This window comes from Solanum lycopersicum, chromosome 9 (assembly GCF_036512215.1).
Source record: "Solanum lycopersicum chromosome 9, SLM_r2.1".
In the NCBI taxonomy this organism is placed as follows: domain Eukaryota; kingdom Viridiplantae; phylum Streptophyta; class Magnoliopsida; order Solanales; family Solanaceae; genus Solanum; species Solanum lycopersicum.
Genome location: NC_090808.1, coordinates 66,978,335 through 66,999,535, shown reverse-complemented (window position 1 = coordinate 66,999,535; position 21,201 = coordinate 66,978,335). Strand labels below are relative to the sequence as shown.

Below are 21,201 nucleotides of genomic sequence, written 5' to 3'. Positions count from 1 at the left end.
GTTTAATTTTAATTCCATCGCTTATTAATGGACTCTATATATATATATATAAGGTGGCAAAGTGATTTTGGCGCTTATAAAAAGGGTACAAAATTTTGGTCTTTGGTTTTAAAAAATGGACGATGAAGAATAAGCCAAGTGGAATATCGTAGGGTCCAAAAATGTTCCCACGTGCTGAAAAAGAAACTTCTTTTTATTTTTTTTTTAGACCAAAGTTTTGATGCAATGTATCTGGAATGGTCAAACGATGGCTATTTTGAAAAAGAATTCAAGTCTTCTTTTTTTTTTTTTCATCAGCTTTTAATTTTTGCATGCATGTGTATTGACTTCTTTTTGGTATAATATATGTTTCAAGTAATAAATAGTTGTTGGTTTTTTATAAAAAATAAATAAAAGAGTGAGCTATTATTAAAAAATATTGGTCAAACTTTATATGTTGTACCTTTTTAAGTTTAAGGTAATTAAGTGATATTTTTCTACTTTGATGTAAAGTGAAGAATTATGTGACTATCTATTTATTAGTAAGTATTTAAGAAATATAATACGTGTCATTACTTATCACGTTTATATAGTTAGCATGACACGTGTTACTAGTATGAGAGTAGATTTGTATATGTGTGACATGTGTCTCACTTATATCGCATTTGCATTATGCTTGTGTGATCATTTTCTATGTATAAATAGTTCATGCGTTCATCTCGCATCAAGAGAGTAGTATTTTAATTAAATACTCTATTATATCTTAGTTAGATACATCTCTCAACTACAATTCATAGTTATTCCCATAAAAAAAAGTTAGAAAGAGCTCAATACCAAAGGAAAACTCAAGTTATGTTATAGTTTAATTACCTCCGTTGAAAATAATTCAAAAGCGTTACACATTCAGGTATGTTTCTTAATTAAAGTAATAATATATAATGTATAAATTATTAAGTTTCATGATTTTTAAAATTATTTTGATTTTTCAATTAGATTATTTATGTTTCACCATATATAATCGAGAAAACAATAACACCTTTTTAATGATGAAAATAAAATTTGGAAAAATAAAAAAACCAAAATAATTTTATGTGGGGGCACATTAAGGTTTATAGTGTCCATTGAGTTGATGTGAGGTCACTTGCTTATGCACTTGGCTCTACGTATAACGAAATAATAAAAAATAGTCTTTTCCCATACAGTAAAATTATTTTGTAGGGTATACATTCATTAAATTTATTAATAGTGAGATTTAATAATGCAAAATATTAATTATGCGGTAGGATTTTTATTTTCTACTCGTTGGCTGTTGGAATTTTAAACGTCGAGACATGAGAATCAATGAGTTGGAGGTGAGTTTCATATATATATATATAGAGAAGCGTAAAGTGACAGGACAACCAAAGGTAAAATTGTAATTTCATTCTAACAAAAAATTATTAAGAAAGATAGTAAATAATTTTAAAGAGCCACATTATTTGATAAAAATGATAGCAAAAAAATTAAATATTTCTAGAGACATCTTTAATTATTTTTATTACTATTAACTTATTTTGTTATTTTTTCACTTCTTTTAGTAATTCAATTAATCGTACTTTTAATTTAGTACTTGACATTTATTTATAAAAGATCGATAGTTTTGATTATAAATTGATTTTTAAATTAGTAAGATTAATATAATTATTACTTATAATTATGTGAAAAATATATCTGATAGCTATTAAAATATTATGCTTAAAATGACAAAATAAAAGTCAAGATGATTTTAGAATATTTTTGAGGTATTTTTGACGTATATAAATTTTATTTGGCTATACTTTGAATTGAAGAAGGTTAACCAATTAATTAAAAACATGAAGGTCCAAAATTGAGGGTCAAAACACAAATAATTTATCCAAAGGGTCTAGACGTGGAAATGTACTACATTACTATACGTAATTTTTTCCCTTTAACTTAAAACAAATAAAAAGGATTCCAAGATATTCTAGTAATGCATAAATATTGTATGAGTTTATTTTTATCAAATAATGTGTCTCTTTAAAATTATAAATACACTTGTCATATCGATATTCTATATCACATTTTCTCACTTCCTCAAAGTAAAATTTAGTTTTTGAAATCAAAATGGAGCTTACCAACATTGAAAGGTCGCTAACTCCAATGTAATAATTAAAGTATCACGAGCTTCAACAACTGGAAGACCTCCTGAAAATAGCAATTGAGAAAATTGATGAAGCTTTGGCAAAGCTACAATTGGAGTGTGGCGGTGTTTGATTCTGATATACTCTAAAAGTAATTTGGCTCTTTCAGATGATGAGTAATATTTTCCATCAAGTTTCGATGTTTCACAAAGTTACATAAGGAGCGTGATTGTGTTTTTCTATCTGAAATCCTTAAAATTGATTTGGCTTTTTTAGAGGATGAGTAAAATTTTGACGATTCTTCGTCAAATTTCATTGTTTCACCAACTAGGTCTGGCTAATCATATTAATGGTTTTAATTTTACATTTAAATATGTATATATTGTATGAAACGAAATAAAATTTATGTCTTTTATTCAATATGCGTTAATTTTTCATTCATTGACATTGAAAATATATGTTTTGAATGATTTCATAATCAATTAATCTGTTTGTGTATTGACAAGTGAAATAAACGAATAATGTTCTGAAAAATCCCTAAATATATAATAATTAAATATATATATATATATATATATATATATTATTTGTATATGCACAAGAGAAATATACGAACGGATAGAAATCTACAGTCACAACCTCCAATACAAAAGGAACTATAGTTATATAACACAATTATCGAAACGATAGCTATAGAGTTTTATCATGTCTATTATGTTTATCATTTAATTTGTTATTTTTTTTCTCTACTTTTATACCTCTACAAGTCTTGGGTCTAAAAGTTGGCCCAAAAACAAATTTGTTCCAGATTGAATTACCCACATCTATATTGGGCCCTCTACTGGGCTTTTCATCCAAAAGGAAATATTTTGATGAAGCAAAATAAGTTTCTTAACTCTCCGTCAATATAAATTTAGAGGTGAATTTAAAATTTTTTCGTATATGAGCGTACCCCTTAAAAAAAGAAGGAAAAATGTATGAAGAGTAAATTGAAACCGTAGTCCTATAGATAAATATCGCAAACAGTCGATCAATTTAATTCTTTAGTTTTCTTGTGGTGTGGGTGTCATTAGATAATAATTTTGTAATTGTTTTAAAAAAAATATACGCCTACGACAAATCGTTATATGACAACATTACGAATTCAGGAGTTTCATTTTTAGCGTTAAAATTCACCTCTATGTATCTTGATAATTAATGAGTTAATCTTTTTAACTCAACGAGATAACTATTCATTCGCATTAATGAACTTATCAGTAATTAAGTTGTGAATGATATTAATTTGACAAGATGAAATATTTGTTTTGAATATAAATTGATTTTTCAAATTAGTAGGATTGACATAGTGTTTACTTATAATTATAGGTCAAATACATATAATATCTATTAGAATATTATGCTTAAAGCGACAAAATAAAAGTCAAAATTATTTTACTTTTATAAACACTTATTTTATTATATTTTTAATTGAAGAAGGTTGACCAATTAATTAAAAATATGAAGGTCAAAATAGAGTGTCAAATAATTTATTTAAAGGATCTAGACGTGAAAATGCACTAAATTACTATACATAATTGTACATGAGTTCATTTCATCAAATAATGTGGCTTTTTAACACTATAAATACATTTGTGATATTGATATTCTGTATCACATTTTCTTAATTTATCAAAGTAAAATTTAGCTGTGGAAACCAAAATGGAGCTAATCAACATTGGAAGGTTGCTAACAATTCCAATTGAAGAACTGAAGTATCATGAGCTTCAACAGCTGATAGAGATTCTGAAAGTAGCAATTGAGAAAATTGCTGAAGATTTGACGAAGCTACAAAAGGAGTTCGCTACTATTTTTCCATCTGTAAAAGTTGGAAGCGATGTGGCTCGTTCAAAGGATGAAGAGTGAAATTTTTAGCCAAGTTTCGATTTTTGACCAACTAGGTCTTGCTAATCTATCTATGATTTCAATAATTTTCATTTCAATATGTTTATCATTTATGAAATGAAATAAAAAAACTTATCTCTTTTATTTGGTAGTATTAATTTTCATTCTTGACATTGTAATTATATGACTTGAATTGACAAATAATAAAAGATAAAAATTAGATAACATAAAGAATTAAAAATCATGTTAGTTAGCTTTTCAACAAAACCTAAACTCATTAAAAAGTGGGGAAAATTGTGCAGGAAAATTGTGCAGAATAGCAAGTATATTTAAGCCATATCAAATGATATAACTATTTTTTAGGGAAAGTCAAATTCACATCTATCCATATATATATATAAAAAAAATCTATCTTGTATAATTCGCCTGATTAGTATGATTTGCCGATTTGCATAAATTCCCAATTTGTAAAATTGGATTCTGGATTGTACAAAATCAAAATTTGGTATATGCTGACTCTATCCATTTGTATACGATTAATAAATTCATAATGAACTACCTTGTTTGTATATTGGCAAATGAAATATACAAAAAAAAGTTATGAAAAATTCAAGAATATATAAATACAAAATTTTATATACTTACCCTATTTGTATATTCACACACGAAATATACAATCGGGTAGAAATACACAACCACAACCTTCATAAAAAAAGAAACTATAACTACGGAACACAATTATCAAAACTATATTTATAGAGTTTTATTAATGTATAATTAAATATATTATGATTACTATTGCTGAAAGTTCTCTTTAAATTATACGTCTTCAAGTCCTCGATCAACTTAAAAGTTGGCCCAAAAAAAAATTATTCCACATTGAATTACCCACACATATATTAAGCCTTCTAATGGGATTTTCGTCCAAAAGAAATATTTTGATGAAGGGATAATATATTTATTTCGTTGTGTCAATTTGAATTTAGACGCAGATTAAAATTGTTTAGTATATGAGTGTACCCCTAAAAAAGAAAGGGAAAAATATATGAAGAGTGAAAAAATCTCTTAGTCCCATTTTAGATAAATATAGCAAACACTCAATCAATTAAATTCTTTAGCTTTCTTATAGCATGGGTGTCACTAGATAATAGTATACTAATTATAAAAAAATATACCCCTAAAATATTTGTTTTGTGAAAAATCACGTATTCACATGTTCAATTTTAGCATTTTAATTTGCCCCTGTGTTTATAATTAACGAGTTAAACATGTTGACTCAATAGGGTGATTAATCCTTCGGAATAATGAATTTATCAGTAATTAAGTAGTGAATGACATTAATTTGACAAGTTGAAATGTTTCTGTGATAAATTGATTTTTCAAATTAGTAAAATTGACATTATTATTACTTTAAATTATATGTTAAATATACCTACTATACAATAAAATATTATGCTTAAAACGACAAAATACAAATATTTTTTACTTTTATAAATACTTATTTATACTATATTTTGAATTGAAGAAGGTTGACCAATAATAAATGAAGGTCCAAAATTGAGGGTCAAATAAATTATACAAATTAGATGTAGAATTGCATTGAATTACTCTAAATATATTTTTCACAACTTAAAACAAATAAAAATGAATTGAAGATATTCTACTACTGCTTATGAAAACATAATTATTGTACATGAGTTTATTTTACCAAATACTGTAAATTTTTAACATTATAATATACTTCTGATATCGATATTTTACATCAGGATTCACATGTTTCGTTTTTGGCATATAAATTCATCCCAATGTCTGATAATAAATCAAGCAAAAGAGGAAATAGTCTAGGTAAAAGTTGTTGAGTTTATTTAAAATATCAAGTTTTACCGTCCACTCTTTATATTATTATATTAATGTATACAGAAAAATTTAAGTTACATATATTTTATTAACATGAAACAATCTCAAAAGTTTTATTAAATGTGAAACAATCTCAAAATCGTTACTTATAAACTTTTAGACAGTAATCTCTGAGTATACATTCAAAGTGTTAATGTCAATTAGTGATACTATATTTATATATATAGAAATTGAGAGTGTGTTTGGTACGAAGGAAAACATTTTCTGGAAAATGTTTTTCAATTTTCTCATGTTTGGTTGGGGCAAAAGTTTTGGAAAATATTTTCTAAATCAACTCATTTTGCTCAAAATTAAGGAAAATGACTTTGCTTCAAAAATTAAGGAAAACATTTTCCAAAGCTCTCCTCCAATTTCAAATTACATTTTTTTTTTGGAAAAAACATCAATTTAAAAAAAAAATCAATTTCAAAATTTTATTTTTTCACCCGATCCCTGACCACCCTCCCCCTAACCCCCTCCTCGAAAAATTGATTTTGCTTTTTAAAAATATTTTCAACTTTAAATTTTTATTTTTGAACTCCTACCTCCCCCTGGCCAGCCCCCCTACCCCTCCCCCCCACCCCCATCCCCAACCCCCAAAAAATTAATTTTGCTTTTTTAAAAATACTATCAACTTCAAATTTTTATTTTTTCACTCCTACCCACTTCCCCTGCCCCCACCCCCACTATCCCCCCCACCCCCACCCCCACTACCCAAAAAAAATTATTTTAAAAAATTATTTTCAATTTTATAAATTATTTTCTACTCTAGTAAAAATAAAAGATGTTCCTCAAAAATATTTTTCATTCATAAATTAAACACTAAAAAACATTTCCGAAAAATATTTTTTGCGCACCAACCAAATATAAGAAAATAAGTCCAAAATCTACTTGTTTTCCAGAAAAACATTATCCATGGAAAACATTTTCCTTCGTACCAAACACACCCTGAGTGAATCATCGTAATACCATATTTAGTACTATAATATCAATTATAATACTTTTACATTGTGTCTAGATATGTAATTGAAAATTTTGTGTCAAAATTAATATTAAATACTTAATTAAGTAATTTAGTACATTTTTATTGATGCATGTGTTGGGTAAGAGTCAACGCTACCAGTCAAGGAGCACAGAGAGTTAAAGGCCAGTCAACTAACTTGAATGCCAAGATTTGAAATTGTGTAATTTAATTTAATTATTATATTTTTGGGGAGAAATAAAAGATTCCGTTTTTGGTATAATGTTTTAATTAATTGAATGTTGTGTCTTCAGTAGCCTTAGAAAAAATTACATTGAGATCTTACATAATTTAATCTTTTTCCTTTTATATATATATTTGTGATAATTTGTTGACATTTTTATGAGCAAAGTATTTGTTGGTTGGTGTTTTTTCGTTTCAAATTAATTACTATCATATTTTTTAAAAAATATTAATAAGAAAAGTGTTTGACTATTTTTTTAAAATTATATCTTAAAATATAATTTGTTTTCATTAAAAATATATATTATTAGAAATGTGCGTACCTTTTAATAGTAAAAAATGCATGACATATTAGCATAAAATGGATAAAAAAAAATAAATATATGGTGAAAATTGTGTCACAAACTTTGCTTTAAATGTCAAGTAAAAGGAAGGCTATAGATTTCAAAGGGATAGAAATTACATAATATTTACTAAACCTTTTTGTAATTATGGGTAAGAATAGCGAATTTAACATAAACAAAAATTAATGAGTTTTAAATTATTGTCAAAACTGAAAGGAAATTGGTGAGAAATTAAACAAAAGGAATATAATAACACTTTTGGTGACTATTTTGATATTAATCTTTGTATTACTTGATGATGTAAATGTTAAATGTTGCATCATCAAATATCGTAAGGATTAAAATTAAAATTTATCAATAAGCAAATAATTAGAATGCTTTTAATGAATATAATTATTTTTTTGTCTGGTATTTGAAATCAATTCGTCTGAATCAAATATTGCAGTATCTATTTAAGTGACGTTTTAAACATAACTTTTCTCTAAAATTTAAATTTAATAACTCTAATTAAAACTATATCATATTCCATGTTGATAAGATTATTAATAATTCTCGCCAAACATTTGTAGATCATCTTAAATATTATGTTCATAATTTTCTCAATTTTCTTAAAGCAAGAAAGTCAACAAGGTCGAGTTCAAAAATTTATGGTGCCAAAATTTTCAAAGATTTTTATTTAATAATTTGAAAAGAAAAAGGTAAGTAATAATTATATATAGAGAGAGTGAGAGAAGCCGTTATTTTTGGCTTTATATTGTGTGTTGATTTATTGGACCATAATATATATTATAAAATCTTTGAAAATAGAACATCTATAATTAGGAAAAGTTACAAGTTTCTTAGCATAGAGGGCATTTCTTCGACTAGGTAACAGTCAAATCTTTTATTTTCGCGCTATATTTGATATTTATTTTAAAGTATTAATTAATATAAATATGTATCAAATAAAATTTATCATAAAATAAATTATTTTTACTAGCATATACATATTTTTAAAAAAAAATTAAAATACAAATCAATAAAAAAGTTTTATTCATCTTATTGTCATAAAATACAAGTCATCACTAAAGAAGTCTTTATTCTTCTTAACCTAAGTGACTAGTCTTCCTAAATCACTCACCACTATAGAAATAAATGAGTGTTTTTTTTTATTTCAATTTTTTTAGTTAGTCGAGATAAATAATATGATTTGATCTAAACAGGTAATTTTCTGACTAAAACATTTCCTCCTTTTTCAACCTTTAAATAAAAAAATTTTAAATTCGAGCTCTGGATATGGAGAAAATTTTATTAAAAATACTACCTTCAAATGAGTGTGATTCAAATTTATTTGAATCTTTAACGTGGATTTCGAACGCCGAACAAGAAACAAAAGAAAATCAGCCCCCTTCTATTAGATCCTCTTAACACTTTCTAGGATTCTCCTTTTTCTCTATACCTCCTTTTCTTTATGTTTTCCTATTACAGATTTGACTTTTTATGTGTGATATCTACCTTTTTCTTGAGAAATTGCTTCTGGGTTCTTGAATTGGGTCCCAATTTTATTTTAATTAAATTTAGTATAATTTTTTTTGGCTAAAGTTTCTTTCAAGATTTCAAATTTGTATTTAAAGGGGGGTAGGGGCCATAAAGGTAATTTATTTTGATGTGATGTGAATAGAAGCTTAGGAGATACCCTTAACCCCACGTTTGGGGTGGCTAGTTAATTATATTTGTGGGTTGCATGTGCAAAGCAAAAATTATTATTTTCATCCTTCATGATTAAGATTGGATTAGCTTATCATAAAGTTTTAACCTTTTTGGGAGTAATCACTTCTCAAGAATAGCCTTAAAAATTTTACTCCTTTTCCAATTATTAAAGGGTACAATTGGATAAAAAGAAAATGAATAGTGTGTTTGGTAATTGGTAGTTTGGTACTATAAAATTTTTGAAAAGAAAAATATAGGATTTTTTTTTCGATCCGTAAACAAATAATATTATTCTAAATATATGTGTATAATCTAGATGGGGTGTGGTCGTGTGTGGACGATGTGCAGATGTGTGTTAGAAGGTGGGAAGGACACAACTGATATAGAGTATCACTTGTTTTTCTTTTAATTCCACTAGAAAATTCATTTTTTTTCTCATTTTTAAGAAATTTGATTTTTAAGAGAAACTGTTTCCAACTCCATACCGAACACAACCAATGTAATGATTTTTCCTCTACCACGCTTCTCGAGGTAAGCTCATAGGCAAGATCACAAAATTGAGTTCTGCTCGAAAAAAATTATTTTTCTATTGAAGTGGAGAAGAGAAATGGAGAGGAAGTCCGTCTCCTCCTTATTTGTCATCGCTAGGACGAGCTGATCTATCATCCTTGAGTTTCATATGCTATGATTAGTCTAAAATTCGATTCTAGATAAATACTTTTATCGTAAAATTAAAAAAGTTCCCCTATTCGTATATTTTAACATACTATAGTAGATAAACTACATAGTTTTTTGAGGTTATATTCTCAATTTTTCTGTATGGTTTACTTGTATTGTTAAGTGATCCAATAATTGATAATTCTTTTACACTTTTGGACTTTGGTGTATAGAAGTTGAACTAAAAGAATGATGGTAATATCATAGTAGTATTTTTAAATTATGTTGTAAATTATTTTTAAATTTTTTTTCCAAGATAGGTACAATAGTAGTATAGTAATTTGCCAACCAGCAATAATTTTTTTCTTCTTATACTAATTATCCACACTTTGTGTGTAAGTGAAGATTCCTCATCAAAGTGGATCTTATAATATAATTGTCATTCCATCTTTTAGTTGATTTCTAAAACATTTTACCTAATTTGGTTTGTCATCAAAGTGTTTGATAATAACTTGTAAGAACTTATATTCTGTTAGGTTTACCAAATAATTTTGACACATCAAATCTATCTGTATATTATAAGTAAATAAAAGAAAACTCAATCACCAACAGACACATTTTCATCATTGAACCTAGAGAAATCATCATCATCATCTTATTCCATCTTTTTTATTTTCTAATCGGGTTCAATATTCGTATTGATGTTTGAGTACTAATTCAGAAATCGTATATATAGTTTCCATTAGAATTTTTTCATTCTTTAAGACATTTAAATTCGAGACCTGTGATTGTGATTAAAGATCGAAGAAATATATAGTAAAGTTCCTATTCTTAATAATGGCTACACACCTAATACCTCATTGTCATTGTTCAATCAATAACCTAGTATTGGAATTCAAGAATTAAATATATCTATTCGTGTCAACATCAACTACTAAAAATAATACTTGCTCTCTTTTAAATAGTTAGTTTTATTTTTTTTAGTTCGTTTTAAAAAAAATATATCTTTCTCAGATTTCAACAACTTTTTAATTAAAATTTTTCACCTGATATATTTAAAATCTTAAAATTAAAGAATATTTTGATACATACCTTTTACATCGATCGATTTCTTTAATTTAAAATCATAAAATTTAAATTTTTATTTTATTTTTTTTTAAAATTTCGTATCAAATTAAAAAAAATGGAAGCCTTTTTAAGTGGTTTTAGACTTTAGAGTCATAGCTATTCTTTCTAAAAGTACATCCAAAAGGTTCATAGATGTAAAAGAATATGAGTAGAAAGATTACAGAATGACTAGTCTATAGCTAGTCAAAATATTAAAAGTGAAATATTTTTTTTCCTATCTTACTTTTAATTAAAAAAATTATCATCACATGCAGAAACCCAAAACATAAAGTTTTTTTTTTGACCATTGCATAGTAATATAGTATTTATTCTCTTCTGTAAATATCCCTTCCTTCTCTATATTCTAAACTTAGTTAAAATGATAGTACTTTATTTAATATATAAAAAGTTAAATTAAATTAATTATTTTTATAGTGTAAAAAAATTTACACCTGTACGAAGAAAAATATTTTTTAACTTTTTTTTTCATATTTAATTAATCAAATAATTCAATTTTTTTTTTACTGTCATCGTTAAAATAGTAAAAACATCAAATAACATTTTGCATTGGATATCTCCTTTCTGCCTTTCAACACGCTTTATTTTTGCTAAATTTGCATCACCATTCACCTTTATCAAAATTATATTAAAAAAATAAATAATAATTTTGTAATTACATACTCAATATGAAAAATAAATTTTATAAATGAACATATTTTTTAAAAATATATTTTCCTTTGTACCTTTGACAAATTAAATAATTGTCAATTAATCATAGTTTACAAAAATTAGGATGGACCACAAGATCAAGTATTGGAAATATATATATAAAAAAACATATGACCAGTCATACAGTCTTGGTCGGTGCAGTCGATTTACATTTTTTATCCAATAAAATTTACTTTGTAGGTAAATTTCAAAATTTTTTTAAAAAAAATTCTTATTCCGTCATGAATTATATAAATCGCTTCAATAAAAAATTGTACTATAAATCATAACTAATAAAAAGAATCATATAATTAAATAGAATAAAATATTTACGAGTTGTACGTTTAACATGTTAAATAAGCATACATAATATATATTAAAATAAAATGTAGTACAATATTTTTTAAGTCCTGCTAATCTATTAATTCTAGAATAAATTATACGAAGTTCAGTAGGTAATAAATTCGTATCGAATAAGTTAATTTATCGATAATATAATAATAGTATTAAATACTTTGAATAAAATGACAAAAATACCCTCCAACCATTTCTTTTCCATCTGAATGAAGTGAATCGATTCTTTTTATAATCAAATAATTAATAACTAATCTCAATATAATTAATCATAAAATAACTTATTATCGAACCAAACAAACCTCTTAATATATTTTCTTGCCAACTATATATATATTTTTTTCTTTTATCTTATTATTGAAGGCAGAGAGACAACATTCACCAACTACGTACCTCAAAAGTCAGACTTTCTTCTATTTTTTTTTAATTTAATTTTTTTAATATTTTAAATTTAAACCTTATAATAAAAAAAAAACTTACCTCTTATAAATATGTTCACTCTTCCATTCTACTAGACTTTCTCTCATAACACTAAAATTTGTCCATTTTCTCCTAACACATTTTCTCTCTCCATAACATGTTCATGTGCATTGAAGATCCAAACATAACCATTTGTTCCACTTTTGTCCTTACATAATTTTTTTTTATTTTTTTTAATATCATGGATCTTGTTAGACTAAAGTATTTTGAATCTTTTTCACATATGAAAAATCATACAATTAGTCCTCCAATTTTTGGTTCACCTATACATTCTTCATCAAATCATGCTGGATTTCCAATTATAGCAGTTGCTATTATTGGAATATTAGCAACTTGTGTTTTACTAGTTAGCTACTACATTTTTGTGATAAAATGTTGTTTGAATTGGCACAGAATTGATCTCTTGAGACGATTTTCGATCTCAAGAAATCGCCGTGTTGAAGACCCTTTAATGATTTACTCACCAGCAGTAGAGAATAGGGGATTAGACGAATCAGTGATTCGTTCAATCCCCGTATTTAAGTACAAGAAAAGGGAAGAAAATTCAAGAATTCATAGTGAATGTGTTGTTTGTTTAAATGAATTTCAAGAAAATGAAAAGCTAAGAGTCATACCAAATTGTGCACATATTTTTCATATTGATTGTATTGATGTTTGGTTACAAAACAATGCAAATTGTCCACTTTGTAGAAATAGTATTTCATCATGTACAACAATTAGTAACACAAAGTTATTGTTGGATCCAATCATTGCTCCAAGTTCAACACCTTATCAAGATCCAAATCTTGAAAATTTTAGAGATGATGATTATGTTGTGATTGAAATATCAAACAATAATCAAGAAAGGTTGATGATGAATAATAATACAGGGGAAACAACAGGGCATTTTTCGCCACGAAAAAAAGAACAACAAAAGGTTTCATCAAGAAAATGTAACAAGTTTAGACATGTAACAAGTATGGGAGATGAGTGTATAAATATGAGGAAGAAAGATGATGAGTTTGATTCAATTCAGCCTATAAGAAGATCATTTTCAATGGATTCAGCGACGGATCGACAACTTTACGTAGCTGTTCAAGAGATTATAATGCAGCAACAAAGGCAAGTGAGTGATGTTAGTCCCTTTGAAAGTAGTAGTAGTAGTAGTAGTAGAGTAAAAAGATCATTTTTTTCATTTGGACATGGAAGGGGATTAAGAAATGTAGTTTTACCTATTCAGTTAGAGTCATAATGAGAAAAAAGATTGATTTTTTCATTGTAATTTTTTGTGTGTAGAATACATAGTTGTTGATATTAAAATAGTTTTAGTATAGAAGTTCAACTTTTCATTCTCTTGATGACTCGAATGTACAATTTAAAAATTGAAGGTGAAGACTGCTTATCATCATCTGAGTTGTTCCTCTTATTGATTTTTAAGATTTTCCTTTTGATTTTTCATATAGGGTCGTTTTGTATGCGGAATAAGGAACTCCATGATTCATTTAGAGTCATAATGAGAAAAAGATTGTTTAGAAAGATAGTTATGAATATTAAAGTAGTTTTGATAGAAAAAGATTGTTTAGAAAGATAGTTATGGATATTAAAGTAGTTTTGATGGAAGTTCAACTTTTCACTCTCACTCGAACCTACAATTCAGAGTTGAAGGTGAAGGTTGCTTTATCATCCGAATTGTTCCTCTTGTTAAACCTCAACTTTCTGTTTTTTAAGATGTTTTTTTAATTTGAATTATTCATGTAGGGTTGTTTGGTATGCGGAATAAGGAGCTCGATATACAATTTGGAATTGTCTTGACCCCATTTTATTAGCTAATCTCGAGATTATTTTGTTTCACTATATTATGACACCTATTGTATAAGATTCACAAGGCAGGACAGGACCACTGATGCAATATGACTCATTTGTTATGATTATAGGCATCATTAGTTAGAACAACTATTCTTCTTTTTGCCTTCTTCTTCCTTTTTTTGTTTGGAGTTTTTTTTTTTTAATTTTCCAATGACAGCTAACTAAAATGTCCCTTCCCTTAAAATATGGAAATAATTTACAAAGAAGTATCAAAATTGATTCAGATGAAATTCAACAAGGACAGTACCCTTAATTTACATTTGTGGGGTGGGGTGGGGGGTTCCCTTGATGCAAGGTCACAAGTCACAACTATCAACCACCAAATTGCTTCTTTTTTCCCCCCACTCTTTGGGTCAATGTCATGTCTAGTGTAGGTGTAGATTTTAGACCATTAGGTTATGTCTAATTAATATCCAAGATTCAAAGATCAATCATCACGGAGACAGATTCAAGATTTAAATTTTAAGGTTCTTAGCATTGGATATGTTATATTTTCGAACTTATAAGTTCATATCTAATATTTCGCGTCGAAAGTATTTGAGTTCAGATGAATGTGATACCAGTATATTGAATTCGTGAAGATTAATAGTTTTGTCTGACTTTTGATAAACAGAATTACTTGATACCTATATTACTGTGAAGTAGCGAATATCCTATGAAATTAGTTACGTCGCGAACAAAACACACCACGAATTTATTTTTAAACAAGAATAGAAATTTGGGTCATGCATGCACCCAAGTGATGTTGAGTGAAAATTGCCAAAAATATAACTAAAAAAATGTACTACAATCTTCACTTGCATTTTTTTTTGTTTCCATCAAACATGGATTCCTAACACATGAATAGTGGAATAATGGTAGATGGACCATGGCTGTCCATTGAAAATAGAAAATTTTTGAAGACTCTAAGAGTCAAAGAATCCAAAGTCATTGATTTCAAAATTTTTTAGGGATGACAAATTTTCCATTTACAAACAGTGTCTATAGTCAACAAATTAATAAATATATATTTTTAAAAAAATAAAATAATTGTTGTTGATAAATGGATTTTGTTTGGCCCAAACTATTCTGAAAATTGGATCAATGTTTAGTTTTAATAGCCCAGCCTAGTGTTGGGCCAAGTTAAGGTGTCATTTGTTTGCGTAAAGAGAACCTTAAGTATCATCATTTAAATTTTGACCTTGCAAAATAATGGGGTAAGGATAAATGTTTCGCGAAAAATTGGAGTAAAATTTTTGGAGAGTCGTTAGAATTTTTTATTTGATAGTAGGCAAAACTTGTCATAGTAGCAAGTTATGGTAATTATCGGGATATTGTTCACAAGTTGTAAAAGAATCATCACGAATTCAATCACAATTTTTATTTCAATAAAATAAAAATAAAGAATGACCCAAACAAATATACTCCCTATGAAAGAGATGTGGTAAAATTTCACTTGGAAAAAAATAATAATTTACTTTCAACTTTGCTATTTAGAGATTATATATTCTTTTGTACATAATTGACTTATATATATACTATTATCGTTACACAAATAACTAAATATCATTATCTTCGCGAATAGCCTAAATATACCTTTTCTTTTTTAAACAAAACTTAAAAAATGGGCTTTTTAAAATTATTTATTAAAAATTATTCTGGTGGCTATTGCATATCTTTTGACTTTTTTTTTTAAAAAAAAATTGAGAAATCAATTAATCACAAGGATAAGACTCATGTTTGTGAACACGTTAAGATGAGTACGTAATCATCACTTGTACTTATCTAAAATGTTTTAATTTTCCATTGGCTAATCTTTAAATTAATCATTATTTTCTTACTCTAAAACTAGAGATTATGTATTTGTAATTGTATTTCTAGTAAATAAATACATGATATATCTACGTTTAAGAAATTTGTTAATCAATGCAATATAGTATATCTAATTACCGTAGAATTAATTAATAGTATTTGATCAAATATACTTTAGAAAAGAATATATAAAGTAATCATTGAAGTAGTTTTGAATTTGTATAAAGATATCTTAACTTTGTAATCGTGCTATTTATTCAGAATTGTTTAGTGTGATAATAAAACGATTACAAAGTTAAAATATTTTTAAAAAGTTCAAGACTAATTCAATGATGACTTAAATATACTATTGTTATAAATACTAAAAATATTTTCCATCATTAAAATATCTTTTCTTTTCCGTGCTTAAACTTAAGAATTTGACATTAAGATTTTTACTTCGATAACAACACTGAATAATTTTGTTATTTTTCTAAATCATTAAAAAATAAACAAATAGGTTTTAATAATGTCAAATGCTATTTACTGAATTTTTTTTTTATCAAACCTTGCTCAATACAAATTTAAAATAATTAAGCTATAATATAATTATTAATATTAATAAAATGGGAATAAAAAAATTAAAGTAGTCTAGATCCAATACAGCTTTGAATATCCATCCGAGGTTAAATTATAACAAGATAGTCTCATTTAATAAAATAAATTTATTTGTTCAATTATTAGGAAATATTTTTAAGTGTCAAAATTGGCTTTAAAACAGTGGCAACTTCCGTGTGTAGCTCAAATTAGTCTCCATTTTTTCCGATCAGTTTCCGATCAACGATGAAGATCATGGTAGCCATCAAACGCGTTGTTGATTACGCCGTCAAAATCCGAGTTAAACCCGACAAGGTACATTTTCACAATTTTTTGGTTAAATTTCAAAAAATTTGAACACTGAATTGACTGGGTATATAGGATTTATACAGTGAACCTAGTTGTATTAGGGTTTAAGGTGTAGTAAATTGATTTTTTTTTTGTTGTTGTTGAATTTTGATTTGAACTGTCAGAGTGGTGTAGAGACGAAAAATGTGAAGATGTCGATGAACCCATTTTGTGAAATAGCTTTGGAAGAAGCTTTGCGGGTGAGAGAATCGGGTTTGGCTTCAGAGGTGGTGGCTGTTAGTATTGGACCAGTTCAGTTTACGGAGACTTTACGAACTGGGTTAGCTATGGGAGCAGACAGGGCAATTCATGTAGAAGCGCCTGAGAATATTTATCCACTAACAATTGCTAAGATTCTTAAAGCTCTTGTTGATGTTGAAAAGCCTGGTCTTCTTTTTCTTGGCAAACAGGTTTGATTTCATTTAAAGATTTGAGCTTTTATTCTGCTTTTGTGTTATGATCTGAATAACTTCCTGTTAGAGCCGAGGCTCTATCGAAAACAGCCTCTCTACATATATATTACCCGGTTTGTTGTTGTTCTGGTGAGCAAGTTCTTATATGCCAGATTACTTTAAAATCCAATGGTGGGTTTTGGATTAATCAGTATGTGTTGCACTTGAGTTATGTGATTGGTTAATTTGTCTTGGGTGTGTGTTTGATATAGCAAAAACTGTTTCTCGTGGATATATGTGAAGATTTTCTCTTAGGGAAGTATGTTTTGGATCATGTCCTCTGTTTGGTTAGGTGTAAAAGTGAGTGGTGTATGCTAATCATACGAGGTGGAAGATAAGGCACGTTGTTAGTGTTTTGATGATATTCTTTAATATGAAAGATTGAGATAGCGTCTAAGAGTTGGTTTAAGCTACTGATATGAAGTAAGAGCTAAAGATGTCTGCACAAGAGAATGAATTCTGTGGATAAGTCATCTCCCCTTTTTGGTGAAAAATATTTTTTTTGATGCAAAATTTCAACAACTAGGGTAATCGAGCCCTGAAAAATGAGTTTATTAAGAAAAAATATAGTTTTGGCCATACCAAGCATGTCCTTAAGGGTTGACTGATGAGGTGTAAATGGATTGTTTTGTGATTTTAGTGGAGTTGCTAGCTATCTGCTTTCTTCATTCTGCTTCAGTTATTCAAACTATTCTTCTTGAGTTTCTATCAGTTTGTTTGTCTAATGTTGTTACTTTTGTGTAGGCAATTGACAATGATCAAAACCAGACAGGTCAAATGGTTGCAGGACTTCTCAAGTGGCCGCAGGGGACATTTGCCTCTAAGGTTGGTATCAGTTCAGCGTAAGGGTGTGCAAACTAGTTAAAGAGATCCAAAAAATTCTGATTCTGCAATCTCTATTTGGTCTAAGTTGGTTTATATTACCTTTACTTTGATATGCCTATTTTGAGTATGCCTTGGACATTGTGTCCAAGTATCCAGGGCTTTCAAACTGATTCTTTCGTTTGTTTTTCTATATCTTCCTCTTGAGCACCTCTTTAATCCATGTGCTCATATTAAATCTAATCAGCCATAACACTATCTCTGTTTACCTTATTATCTCTATCATTTAGCTGTTTGCTTTACAAGACATGTAATCTTTGCCTGATCTCATGCAATCTGTACTTTGTTTCATATCAAAATTATTATAAAACAGTCTGCAATCTTCCAAAGTCCATATTACTGTTTCAATTATGGTTTCTTTGCCATCATGTTCAGTTGGCTTGTTTAGGGCTGCAATCTCACTATGATTTTTGTGTTAGGTTGTTCTCGATAAAGAAAAGCAGGTAGCTACAGTGGACAGAGAAGTTGATGGTGGTATTGAGACATTGTGTTTGGATTTGCCTGCAGTAATCACGTACGTCTCAATCGAGTTATTACAAAGACTTGCATGTTCACGAAGAAAACACCTAGAAGCGTGTCTTCTGGATAAGAAAAAAAATGTGATTGTAGGTCTTTTGGGGCACATCTTAAAACAAATAGGATTTTAACTAGCTTAATCTCAAATTAAAAGGCACTAGCTTCAAGTTTTGTTTATATGATTGCTTTAGTTCTCTGATATTGAGTTATATACATGACAAGTCGTGAAGAGAACCCTCAAACTAAATGTATTATCTGCCACCGTATTTCCCCCTTTGTTCAGTTTCCAAACTTTTTCTGCACCAGAAACAAATACTGCCTTAGTTTGGAAATGTGTACTGTCAAACTGTTAAGTCAGCTTAATTATAAGAATGCAGTTTACTGTTACATTAGTTTATTTCGCAGGTAAATGGTTTGATACAATCCCGGTATAGTCCTTAATGGTTTGGCCTCGCTCTATTCTATTTAACATGCTTATGACATCCATAACATTCTTAATACTGAGAAAAACTATATTCATGTTACCATTCAATATTGAAGTATCAATAGAATTAATCTATTAGTTTTCTAGGAGATTTGTGAAGCAGATCTTTTTATCCATGTAGTGAAGTTTTAAAAAACTAACTTCATTGTTTTCTTAGTGGTATGGGGCCTTGGAGGATCGATCGGTGATAATATTATACCATTAGGTTGATAAATCTAAATCATAGCCAATGACAGGAGATCAGAACTTTACTCAGCTATGAACTTATGTGAAGACCGTCTTTGTGTCCTCTCTGTTCAATGTATTTGTGTTACCTTATTGTGTACTTACGACTTCTTGATTGTGGAAACAGCACTGATCTGAGGCTGAATCAGCCACGATATGCAACACTCCCCAACATAATGAAAGCAAAGTCGAAGCCAATAAAGAAATTCACACTGCAAGACTTGAACGTTGAGATCAGATCTGATTTGGAAGTAGTTGAAGTAACCGAACCTCCCAAAAGGAAATCCGGTGTCATCCTTTCATCCGTGGATGAGCTGATTGACAAGCTGAAGAATGAAGCACGCGTAATTTGAGTACACTAACTATCATTTCCTGAGCCGATTGACGATCTGAAGAAAAATGAAGCACGCGCGATTTGGGTGTGCTTATAGTTTAGCTGCAAATTTCATCTCTTTTACACCAAACTGTTTGTCTTTGTAAACTTTCAATAGTTTGCAATGTTAATAACAGTGATCATATAATGGAAAATATCTCTTATTCTCTTACATTTGGAATGTATTTTCTTGTTTTTTCCCTCCCCTTTTTATTAAAGCTAGAGATTTTTATGTACTACTATTTTCAAGTGAATATTTGGGATTATAAGTTGATATAGGGGTGTGTTCCGTACAAATGAAAATGTTTTTCATAGAAAATAAGTGTTTTTTTTTTACTTAATTTGTATTTGCTACGTAATAAAAAAATCTCGTCCTAAAAACGTTTCATATACAAATACTATGGGAGGGTAGGGGTGAAGGTGCGGAGGGTATTGAAGACGCAATCTATAATGGAAAAATTACGTAGCTAAGTAAACTTATATTATTTAATTACTCATCATAGCTATAGTTTACTATAATTACCACTTGCGACTAACATTATATATTAATTACATGGACTGTCTTCGAGTTTGTATAATTAGTCACGTTTGTATATGTGTAATTCGCTAGGATATATAAATACATATGTATAATATACAATTATTTAACCTATATACATATATAATTCACCTCTCTCTCACTCTCTCGCTCGCCTCTCTCCTCCCTTTCTCGCTCTCCTCTCTCTTCCCTCTCCCAATCTCGCTTGCCAATATACATATGTATATGTATAATATATAATTATATACATATATAATTCACCTCTTTCCCACTCTCTGCCCTCTCTCGCTCGCCTCTCTTGATCTCGCTCGCCTCTCTCCTCACTCTCCCAGTCTCACTCACCTCTCTCCTCTCTCTCCCAATCTCTCTACCATATATACAAATACATATGTATAATATACGATTATCTAACCAATATACATATATAATACACCTTTCCCCCCTCTCTCTCGCCTCTCTCCTCTCTCTCCAGTCTCGCTCGTCTCTTTCTTTTATATAACATGTAGCTACAAATTGTAATTATCTATATAATGGAGATTAATTAATTATTTTTAAGTGACCATACGCGAAAGGTTCCGATTTATAATCAATAATGATGGCCAAAGGGTGCCCCTCCTAATTCCTTAGAACACTCAAGTTTAGTTTTATCCAATTAAAATACAATTTCATTTTGAAAGTAAAATCTGTTAGACTTTTACAGTTTATAATTCAACATGTGTAATAAATGATTT

At 28.2% G+C, this 21,201-nt stretch overlaps 2 protein-coding genes across 2 annotated transcripts; both read left to right on the top strand.

The window, feature by feature from the left end:
• Positions 1 to 12,480: 12,480 nt before the first annotated feature.
• On the top strand, positions 12,481 to 13,827 carry LOC101248916 (RING-H2 finger protein ATL16). The gene has a single exon (XM_004247671.5). It carries the CDS (start codon positions 12,622 to 12,624, stop codon positions 13,669 to 13,671), a length of 1,050 nt encoding a protein of 349 aa, XP_004247719.1. The 5' UTR covers positions 12,481 to 12,621; the 3' UTR covers positions 13,672 to 13,827.
• Positions 13,828 to 16,463: 2,636 nt separating this feature from the next.
• On the top strand, positions 16,464 to 20,114 carry LOC101248614 (electron transfer flavoprotein subunit beta, mitochondrial). The gene is made up of 5 exons (XM_004247670.5): positions 16,464 to 16,967; positions 17,126 to 17,410; positions 18,197 to 18,277; positions 18,754 to 18,848; positions 19,687 to 20,114. The coding sequence occupies exons 1-5, from the start codon at positions 16,899 to 16,901 to the stop codon at positions 19,910 to 19,912; spliced, it is 756 nt and encodes a 251-aa protein (XP_004247718.1). The 5' UTR covers positions 16,464 to 16,898; the 3' UTR covers positions 19,913 to 20,114.
• The last annotated feature ends 1,087 nt before the right edge of the window (positions 20,115 to 21,201 follow it).